This window comes from Zea mays, chromosome 8 (genome assembly GCF_902167145.1).
Source record: "Zea mays cultivar B73 chromosome 8, Zm-B73-REFERENCE-NAM-5.0, whole genome shotgun sequence".
Lineage (NCBI taxonomy): Eukaryota > Viridiplantae > Streptophyta > Magnoliopsida > Poales > Poaceae > Zea > Zea mays.
The window spans coordinates 8,413,180-8,424,258 of NC_050103.1; the positions used below are offsets into that span (position 1 = coordinate 8,413,180).

The 11,079-nt window shown below is 43.0% G+C and overlaps 1 protein-coding gene and 1 pseudogene across 2 annotated transcripts; both read left to right on the forward strand.

Moving 5' to 3' along the window:
• Nucleotides 1-162: 162 nt before the first annotated feature.
• LOC103634734 (uncharacterized) lies at nucleotides 163-3,699 on the forward strand. Its single transcript, XM_008657315.3, has 6 exons — nucleotides 163-434; nucleotides 533-600; nucleotides 711-1,236; nucleotides 1,322-2,970; nucleotides 3,046-3,294; nucleotides 3,374-3,699. The coding sequence occupies exons 1-6, from the start codon at nucleotides 399-401 to the stop codon at nucleotides 3,489-3,491; spliced, it is 2,646 nt and encodes an 881-aa protein (XP_008655537.3). The 5' UTR covers nucleotides 163-398; the 3' UTR covers nucleotides 3,492-3,699.
• Nucleotides 3,700-4,240: 541 nt separating this feature from the next.
• Nucleotides 4,241-9,676, forward strand: LOC100382498 (ribose-phosphate pyrophosphokinase pseudogene; annotated as a pseudogene). Its single transcript, NR_159450.1, has 8 exons — nucleotides 4,241-4,911; nucleotides 6,785-7,376; nucleotides 7,963-7,979; nucleotides 8,071-8,166; nucleotides 8,294-8,400; nucleotides 8,536-8,576; nucleotides 8,656-8,810; nucleotides 9,316-9,676. The product of NR_159450.1 is annotated as a ribose-phosphate pyrophosphokinase pseudogene (transcript).
• Nucleotides 9,677-11,079: the final 1,403 nt, after the last annotated feature.

Genomic DNA, 11,079 nt, shown 5'->3' on the forward strand with positions numbered 1-11,079 from the left:
AAGTGAGTGGGTTTCGACTGGATACCATTATGAACAATTACTTACCTGCTATAATGCCATTTGGCCATCTAACCAACACTAAAACAGGTTTTAATCTAATCACAGGAAACGATCGGACAGGTTTGCCCTCGGCATCAAATGTACTTTCTCGTTCTTTCCAGGTCACGCGTTTCTTTCTTTTCCTGTGACCGCGCACAAGGGAGATAGAGCTTCTTCTCCCCGTCGAGCTCGAGCTCCCGGTGGCGCGCCGCCGAGCCCCTTTCCCACGCTCGCCCTGTCCGTTCCCCCCTCCACGCCTGCAGGGCGCTTGCGTCGGCACTCTCTGGTCCTCGCGCCGCCTCCTGGAGTCGGTCATCGTTCGGCTGCCGCCCAGAAGCTCTCCACCGCCGGCGTCGTCGATGCCCTCCACCTCGGGCGCTCCTCCTGCAACAGCTGTAAGGGAACCGGCGTTTGCATTTTCGATTTTATGTTTGGTTCAAAGTATGCGTACAAAATAATCAGTATCCTCTGCTTCCTAAAATCCTAACCCTAGGTTATAGAAGAAAGGGAGAAAGAAGGTAGTTTTGAGATGGAGTCCTTCTTAATTGATGATTTCCATGGGTATGCTGTGCTATCACCTTGTTGTTAGTTGTCGAGTAGCAAGCAAGCATAGTACCAGTGCAGTTTTGCTAACCTCTAACCATGGTCATTTTTAACCTATTGATTTCCAGCATTGATGATGAGCCTTTAGCAATTGTAGAAGCTCCTATTCGACATGATCAGCAACTAGCTGCTATTGATTGGGACACACTACATATTTTTGATAGTACAGATGAAGAAGGAAGGATAGAAATAGTTGATGATAACCAAATGTATGTGCTATTGGGGCTAAGAGATGAGGATGACGCTGCCGAGAAGGGTAGTGAAACTTCTGAACAGGCAGATAGTGCACGTGCTGCTAGTGGCAATGTCTCCTTTGTCGACAATGACACTCTTGGTGCAGCCATCCCTGTTAATGATGACATACCAGGGGAAAGGGTGGTGGTGCATGATCCGGATAATCCTTGTATGGATATTGGAACTGTGTACCCGAGCATGCGTGAATTTAGGTTGGCTATGAGACAGTTTGCTATAAATGAAGAGTTTGAGTTGCAAATCGTGAAAACCGACCCGAGTCGATTTATTGGTGATTGCAAAGGGGAGGATTGCCCTTGGCATATCGTGGGTCGTAGGCAACCCGATGGGAAGACTGTTATGGTACTTATTGTCCTTCGTTTATGTAACATTGTAAATTGTCCTTCGTTTATGTGGTTACTAATTGTTTTTTTTGGTTGTGTTGTAGGTGACAGTGTTACTTGATGAACACAGTTGTACCTCCAGTGCTAGAAGAAAGACCACTACACCTACTAGTGCCTGGGTGGCATCAAAGGCTGTCCATCTGTTAAAGAATTCAACCATGGGAACTAAAGATTTGAGGATTAGGTTGGAAGAAAAATACAAGTGTGAAATACCTTATGACACTGTTTGGAAGGGAAGACAATTGGCACTGAAAGAGTTGCATGGTAGTTGGGAAGAAAGCTTTCAGATGCTATTCAATTGGAGAGCAGAGGTTTTGAGTCGGTCTCCAGGGAGTATCATTGAGGTAGACATTAAAGAGGTGGATGGCAAGGTATATTTTCATAGGTTTTTTTGTGCATTGGGTCCTTGCATTGAAGGTTTTTTAGAGGGTTGTAGGCCATATCTAAGTATAGACTCTACAGCACTTAATGGTAGGTGGAATGGGCATATGGCTGCGGCAACTGCTATAGATGGCCACAATTGGATGTACCCAGTAGCCTTTGGATTCATAGACGGTGAAACTGAAGACAATTGGGTATGGTTCATGAGCCAAATGAAAAGGGCTATAGGAGATCTCCCTTTGCTTGCTGTGTGCACAGATGCATGTAAAGGACTAGAAAAGGCAGTTAAGCATGTTTTCCCTCATGCTGAACAAAGAGAATGCTTTAGACATCTCATGCAAAATTTTGTAAAAAGGTTTGGTGGTGACATCTTCTCCAATATGTACCCTGCAGCTAGAGCTTATAGGCCAGGAGTCAGCCAATACTTTTACAATCAAGTTGTGGAAGCTTCAGAGGATGCAAAGAAGTGGCTAGACATGTACCATAAGTTGAAGTGGAAAAGGAGTGAGTTTAACCCCGCCATTAAGTGTGATTATATCACCAACAACCTAGCTGAAGTTTTCAACAACTGGGTTAAAGATTGGAAGGACCTTCCAGTTGTTGAGCTTGCAGACAAGTGTAGAGAGCTGATAATGATTTTGTGGCAGAAAAGAAGAAGGATTGCAGACAAGTTGAATGGAAAAGTCTTACCTGCAGTTATACAACAGTTGAAGGTAAAGACTAGAGGACTAGGTCACTTGACAGTTACAAAGGCTAGTTATTTCTCTGCACAAGTGGATGACAGCACAAATACTCATAATAGGCATGTCGTTAAATCCTATTTACATGAATGTACATGTCTTGAATGGCAGCACACTGGCAAGCCTTGCCAGCATGCACTGGCGTTGATTACAGCACAAGATAGTGTGGATGTGGAGTTGGAGGATTTTGTGCATGATTTTTATTCGGTTCAGAGGTTCAAGAATGCATACAAGAGAATTATTGAGCCACTGCCAGATAAGACCCAGTGGCCACATGTGGACCTACCATTTGTTGTTGGCGCCCCACTGGACAAGAGAGGTAGAGGAAGGTACAAAAAACTCAGAATCAAGAGTTGCCTTGAAGGTGGGAATAGCAAGGGCAAAAAGGTTGCTGCAGAAAAAGGAAAAGAGGCTGACAGAGAGGCAGCTAATGAAGTTGACGTGCAGGCTGAAAACCAATCTGAAAAAAGCAAGAAGAAGATGATAAGAGGGAAGAGAAGGTGCAAAAAATGTGGAGAATTAGGCCATGGTGAAACCAGCTACAAGTGCCCATTAAATGGAACGAAGAAAAGGCAAGTGTTGAAATGTTTCAATCAAATTGTTGCCATTTAATTATTTTCTAATAACTCTATTTCTCTAACACGCAGGAAGAGAAAGCCTCGAAAAAACACAACTAAGTATGGGGAGAATGCCAAAGTGCCAACACAAAAGAAGTCAAAAGGAGGTGAGGGAGGTACTACTGCCCATGGAAGGGAGGAATGTGTTGTTGTCCAAGAAATGGAGATTGTTGCTGTTGTTCAAGTCATGGAGCAAGGTGATGCTGCTGTTGTTCAAAACCCAACTAAGCCTACAATGGAAACAATTATAAATGACAGCCCAATTAGGGTCACCAGAAGGTTAGTAACTGAAGGAAAACAAAAGCATGTTGTTTATGCTCCTAAGACATGTACTGAACGTTTGCTGTTTCACTTGCAGTCGACTTGCAATGCTATTGGCAGATGGTACAACTTCACAGGAAGGTCTGCCATCAGCATCATTCTCAAACAAGATGACACCTCCTAAGAAGTTGACACCTAGGAAACTGAGATGCTGATTTGTGAAATCAGCTAGTATTTGTTAGTACCATGTATCTGAGATGTGAACTCACCTACTATTAGTAGCATGTATCTGAGAAGTGAACTCAGCTTTTATGTATCTGTGAAAATTTGATATGGCTGCTAGCCTTTATGTACCTGAGAACTCCGCCTTTATGAACATCAACGTTGTGCTCAAATTGAGATGGATGCTTGCCTTGATGTGAATTCAGCCTTTATGTATCTGAGAAAAATTGAGCATGTATCTGAGAATGTTATTTCAGTTTTCATTTGTATTGTGGCTGACTAGCTAATTTTGCTTCTGTATTGTGGAGAAATTCCCTTATGTACTGTATGCAAATCTTATTGCAGGTTTGCTGCTACACACTTGAGCAAGTAGTAGTTTGACTGACAGGTAGCAGTTCGACTAGATAAATGGATCTGGCAAATCCTATTCACAGGTGAGTACTGAGAATGGATAGCGCAGGCACGAGAAAGTGCATTTGATGCCGAGGGCAAACCTGTCCGATCGTTTCCTGTGATTAGATTAAAACCTGTTTTAGTGTTGGTTAGATGGCCAAATGGCATTATAGCAGGTAAATCATTGTTCATAATGGTATCCAGTCGAAACCCACTCACTTGATGGCAAAGTAGCGAATCCCACGTTTCATAATGGCTCGGTTCCAAATTTCTCCCTTCCCAAGCATGGCGTCCCTGCCGCAGCCCCCGCGATCCCCTTCTCAAGCCTGGCGTCCCTGCCCCCCGCGATCGCGCCTGCCAAGCATGGCGTCGTCGCGGCCGTTGCCCCCGCGATCCCCTTCCATCGACCTGCCAAGCATGGCATCGCCCCGGCCGTTGCCACGCCCGCCGCACACGCCGCGATGAGATCCTGGACCCCCCGCGACATCCTCCTCCACCGCGCCATGGCCGCCCCCGACGTCCTCGCGCGCCGCTCCCCGAGGTGGGCATGGTGCGCACGACCATCGCGGGGGTCACGACGGCGGCGCGGTTCCAGGAGCTGGTGGACTGGATGGAGGAGTGGAAGGCGGCGTTCAGGGACAACAGCAAGTGGACGGAGACGGTGAACCTGGGGCTCGGGAGCCTCGCGCTCATCATGTCCGGGCTGCTTCCGTTCGCCATCGACGGGGACCTCGGGTTCGGGAAGCCCAGCCTCGTGCTACCCTGGGTGCGCCATGGCCGGCTGGGATCCGCGTCCGTGATGGTGGTGCCCTGCCCCAGCGGCGACATGTCGTGGTTCTTCGGCGGCACCAGGATGTGGCTGCGGCTCATGGAGGTGGTCGAATCCGACCCTTTGATGAAGCAGACAACGAACCTGGGAATGGCGACAGAGGCGGGATCCCGTCTGTGACTGTGAGCTCGCGCTGGCGGTACCTGCCATTACGGTGTACGGGTATCATCGCCATCATCATCCAGATCCAGGTGAGACCCCATCCCTTCCCCCCTGCCCTTCGCATTATGGACACGGGTGTGAAATTGTTTGGGAGCTACGGAGAGCGTTACCATGTCCATGTCTTGGACCTGTCCGTGGGAAGGACTCCTGAGTAGAGCTCCCTCGGTCGTCGCTGGACCTCTACCTCCTCAGTGGATGCTCGTTCGGGCTACCGTACCAGATGCCAGCGCTCGTGACGAAAATGGAGCGCCCCTTGATAGTTCACATGGCGACGTGTGCCATGGACGAGCTCATCCGGCTCACCCAGGCCGGCAAGCAAATCTGGGTCAAGGGAATGCCCGGTGACGCGAGGGATTTCTCAGCTCAGACGCCTATCGATCTGTTTATTTCCTACAAACGCTCCCCAAAAGTTCCAAATGATTCTTCCGCCTCTGCCAAGTTCCCTAGAATCCCTAGGTTGATGTTGCCCCTGCCCATCGATTGGATCTTGTTTGATTTCTCTGTTCTGCAGATCCTGCAGATCCTGTGTGCATCTGCTCTAGGTAGTGGCCCTTTGCTCGGCTCCCTTCCTCCTTCGTCCATGCTTGGATGATTCAATCTACACCAATTTTGAGTTCTTGCCCCTGTCTGGCGTCAAAGACTAGCTAGAACTTGAATTTCCTATTGCATGGTTCATTTTTATGTACTGCACATTCTTATGAAGCCGTACAACTCTTTTTTCCTACAATGGTTACCTAATGATTATCTGAGCACAATACTTATTACTACAATGGTATATATGTGCTATATGTATCATAAGTAATACCAATGGTCACATCAATAAGAAATCCTAACACAGATCAAACTCAATAACCTGGTGTGCCCTCGCCCAATGTATATGAGCAATGCAAAGGACGAGAGCCTAATTGATAAGCAACTAACAATTATTTCTAGAGTGGGATGTACGCACTACATTTGTAGTGGAAATAAGATTAGCTCATGTGATTCCAAGTATACAAGAAAAAGAAAACGTATGGAGAATATAGAAGGAAACTGTATTAAAAACTTATCATCATGAACATAACAGGCCAATGCAAAGAAAGAAGAACCAACTAAAACTCAACTTAATCATGCATATATATAGTTATTAGCACATATGTACTTCACTAGGAGTTAAGGAGAGGCTCATGCATGATCACCGCCTACTCGTGCTTAGCTTTTGATCATTAACTTATGTAATTAAATATTTATAGGAATAGTAATTTGTCTAAATGTTCAAGGAAAAAAATAAGAGCAGCTAGCTCCTCTCTCACGTGTCGTCAAACAATAAGGACAAGTTCAGAAGCCAAGGCATATCATTTATTCTCTAAGTGACATATATATATATATATATATGTGTGTAGAATGGTAGCATATATTGATTGGCTATAATGGGTTTGGCCAACTAACAGTAAAGAAATCCTATCCGGAGAAGCGGTGGAAAGAAAAATGACAAGTCCAGAAATACCAGGGTAACTAATGACATGAAGAAGGAAAGGTTGATAACAGTAACATAACTCACATAACACAGATGACCCAGGGGTTATGTGGAATAAGCACAAAGCTAGATGACAAATATTACAGGAGAGAATTGAAAGGGCCAGATAGATAGCGACATCACGACAAGGAGTGAAGGGCAATGTTTCCTAAACGATTGCTTTAAGAGATCAAAGATAGCAAGCATGCATACATACACCTGACCGCAAGCTAGAAAAACACAAATGGCCTAGATGTCGAACGTTCTTATCTTTGTTATTTTATTTATAGATGGCAGCCGCATTTGTTCTAAGATTATTTTGTATGCCATACCCCAGCAGCAACCTTTTGTTTCAGCAAATGTAAACCAACCTTCTTTCTTATTCTAACTTTGGTATTCATTTTCAGGACATTTCCGGATAGATGACATAATCTGTTCATCTCAAATGCCACAACATTCGTGGGCACATGTTGCCTTGTTGGCTTCATTTAGCTCGCCCGACATCATATTTTAGCAACTATCTGTCATATATAATCTACTAAAATGGTTTATTTTTTCATTTACTCTTATACTCTCATTTTTCCAACCAGGACTTCTGAGCACATGGAAGATGAAGGAGACGTTGCAACTCCTTTACACTTTCCAAATTTTTATTAAATATACCAATATCACGAGGTGAACCTTCGAGTTTAGTGATTTTTCATATCCATGGTTTGCAGGCAAGTAAACTTATTACATATAATCCATTGAACTTCATGTCTTGGTTTGTCCAATTCGACATCGAAGGGCTCGCCATGTGGGGTGACGTCGACGGGGCTTCACCTGTCCTATTCTATCATTATTGTGATTACTGACTATGCCATTGTTTGTGCTACTGCTGCTTATGCTTGCAGTGCCACAAAGGCAAGCGAACCTTTGATTTGGTCCATGTTCTGGTCTAACCTTGTTGGGTCCACACTCCATGGGTCACTTTCACATTACTACTACCATATCTGTGAGGTAACCATTGTTACATGACCTACTCATATATCTTTTGCTTGTACATTCAAGTAAAGATTGTCTATTTCAACCACACCAAAAGTAAAGAAAATTATTAAGTTGGTGAATTGACAAAAGAAATGAAGCAAGTTTTTAGGTGTTGAAGTATAAGTGATTCGCCCAACTTTTCCCATCAGCTTGACTTTTAGTTTGGGGGTAAACTAACCTACACATAGCAGGCATCAGATATAGCATATTACAATAAGCTAGGTATGTGTTTGTATTCTTAGTTCTTTTAGTATATTACATAAGCTACATCCCTCGTGATGCCTTAATCTAGGTTATATCTCAATGATGATTTCTTTATAACATGCTGATCATAAAGCATTTGTAGACAGTGCATTCAAGTAACGGTACAATACAAAGGGTGGCAAATGATAATAGCCTGAAGAATGATGGCACAAAATGATCTAGAGTATTCTTTATCTTACTTAGATTTTGTCAACATTCCATCATCATATAATCTCGAATATTTTCATAAACTGGTTGTGTAAAATGGGGGGATCTTTCTCCATGAATCTCAATGGATCTGTTGTGCACTGCATAGCTGCGGAGAAGAAAAAGGTATTTACCTTTGTTTTAGGAGTTCCTTTTTCTTTGATAATGGTATATTGAACACATAATTTGAAGTATATGTGCCTGTTAATTTTTCTAGGTATCAAATATCAAGCAGCTTTACGGCAGCGAAGGATCATTCACTATGAGTGGATATTAAACTGTTGCAAGGAAAACATCTTCATTTTCATCCTAGGTATGACCCTTTGTCTTAACCATGTTTGCCTGATAACTTAGGGCCTGTTTAGTTTCATTAGTCCCTACCCTTGCTGCAAGTAATTAATAAGTGGCACAAACAATAATGAGGGGTAAATGATGTGCAGATAGACTTTTAGTCCTTTTTTGTCACCCCTCAAGGGACTAGAGACTAAAAGGGTTTAGTCCTTCATATTTGGAAATTTGGTAGTCTGATGCATGCACATTCGATCTGGTATGTGGCCTTATGCTACCATAGAAATTATATTCTACCCTTAAAGTTTGTCACCAAAATATCATATGTGGCCTTATGCACTATGATGCGCCAAAACTTAACGATGGATACTCTTTCCTATGTATTTTGGTGCAGTCTCATCAGTGACATGTATCGCTTGTCATTTGATGAAAATGGTAATTGCAAATGATAGCTATGTTAATTTATTTTTGCAATTGAGGATGTCGAGAATTCTTATCTTAATTTATGCTACAGGAAGTTGAACGATCATTCTCTTTTTGGGCACTGCTGAAGGTGATGTTGTTCACCCAACTGAGTGTATGCCCCAGCTGCTTGAGCAAGTTCGGCATCACAAAGCGAATATCGATTGCAATGATTATATTGTCATGGTGACTACATTGGTTCTTGAGGTAACTTGTTTTTGCTTCCACCGATTTTTTCTCTCGCAGATTACTCCTTTTGATTTGGAAGACTTTAAACCAACTTTGCTATGAGATATAATATGCCTAGAATGAGATGCTTTTGTATTAAAAGAGTTATTTACATCAATTTAGTTGATATTCTAAATTCTGAGATAGCCATTTTTTCAATAGGAGACATATTTATAACTAGGAATGTTTTAGCCTTTAATTAATAAGGACCATTTTTTCAATTTTCAACCTTGTTATGTGAAGATGTCCATGCTGATGGCTTGTGAAATCAGGCTCTTGGCCTAAGATTGACTTAGATGACCCTTCAAAGAGGATGAAATAACTGAATAACAAATCTAAGCTTCTGATTGTGAGTTCTTACTTCTAATAGTATCCAGTTCTGATGCACTGAACTTAATCCTTTATTATTTTTCTTTCCCACAATTTCTTACATGTATTTACTATTGTTTCTCTTCTAAAAAATATACTTGGGATTTGTTGTAAGGTTGAGGATTTGTCTACACAACAAGTGAATGATAAGCTCCTAGAAGCTGTACAACCTTAAGCACTCGAGCAATGGAGCAATGTGGTATGATGAGAGCATAGGAGGTTTGTCGAGATGAGGTCGAAACATGGCCCCAATGTAACTAGACCAGAGCAATTGACAATCTAGGCAATATCCGCTATCTGGTCCATTGTTTCTCTCGTGGGTCCATTGTTTCTGTCGTGGGTCAGACGTCTTCGACGTGAAGAGAGGTTGTTTTGTCATTTCCACATTCTGAAGCGTAATGTAGTGCAGTGGACGCATATAGCTACTACGTATGTTAAAGTTGTATTTTTTATATCTCATATTAGATGTATTTACTATTTTACAAGCCTTATGAAAATAGCAATATGAGTGGTACTAAATTATTGATATGTATTAAAGCAGCTTCTTAAAAAAACTACATATCAATCACCACAGTTGGTTCGTGCGTCGTAGTATTGGATGGCTTAGCATAGATAGTGGTTGATAAAACACCTTAATATAAGCATGTTGAAGCTCTATAATGTCGTCGTAGTCTGCAGTGTACGCCGTTGCAACGCACGGGCATTAAACTAGTATACAATCAAGCATAAAATCAAACCTTATGTGCAAGCGTGGTCCGTTAGATCATAATCCAATTATAGACATAATAATAGTTTGTTGGGAGTTTCTATAAATCTACATGAGAGGGTGGTGGAAGGGTTTAAGTGTTAAATGTGGTATATGGTTGGATCATGAATTCATGATCTAACAGACTATAAACCAGAGACGACCGTGTATAGTCCGGGCAGGTCAAGCGGACGGCCCGACAGCGCCCAGAAGCAGGGACGACCACGTACCTTCAAACCTCGACGACCAAAAATAGGTACGTGGAAGACAAACATGTTTAAGGCATTCGGTCGACTGGTCAAAGCTGGCCTGCCATTTGATTAGTTATTATCTAAATATGTGAAAAAAGGCCGGCCTAAGAGACCGGCCAGCAAAGTGGCCTCGCTCACCTATCTAGGAGCGACGACAGGTAAGACCGATGGGGTCATCTCACTAATAGGAGGAGTCAGCACATCATGATATTCATATAAGACCTAATGTATCTACATAGACACCTCCACCGACATACCCACTTGTGCCATATCAATATGCACACCTATCACCACCTTAATTATATCTCAAATCAAATGTGAGGCATGCCACCATATCCATACGAGATGTCACAGTACCCCGCTTGAGGGCACCCCAAACTTCTGTATTTGATAGGTTGACACCTCCAGTACAAGACCGATTGAGTGCACCTCAATCCGGTCACCAGGAATAGGTCCAACAAGATTGCCGGACTACTTGGTCACAAAGGTCGACCAATCCGACAGGGGCATAGAGAGCAAATGTCTACATCCACTAAAAGAACGACAAAAGAAGACATCATCACAATAGGCACAACATATGTCGTCATACAGGGGAACAATGAAAGGTCGATGATTTTTGGTAAATTGGCCAAGACAGACAAGGAAGAAGACACGAGAGCAACCAACAAAGAAGTCGACCCGAATTACTCCATGCCCCGATGGTGCCCATCGAGACTGACATGGTCTCAAAAGCGCAAATTGCAACGCCTAAAAGCAAAGGAGAACAAGGAAAAAGAGGCAGAAAAAATATTTAATGATACACATCCATAGTATCAACCACCACAAAAGAGATGGAAACCAAAGGTTGTCGAAACAAATCAAACGGCCACAAAAACAGAGGACA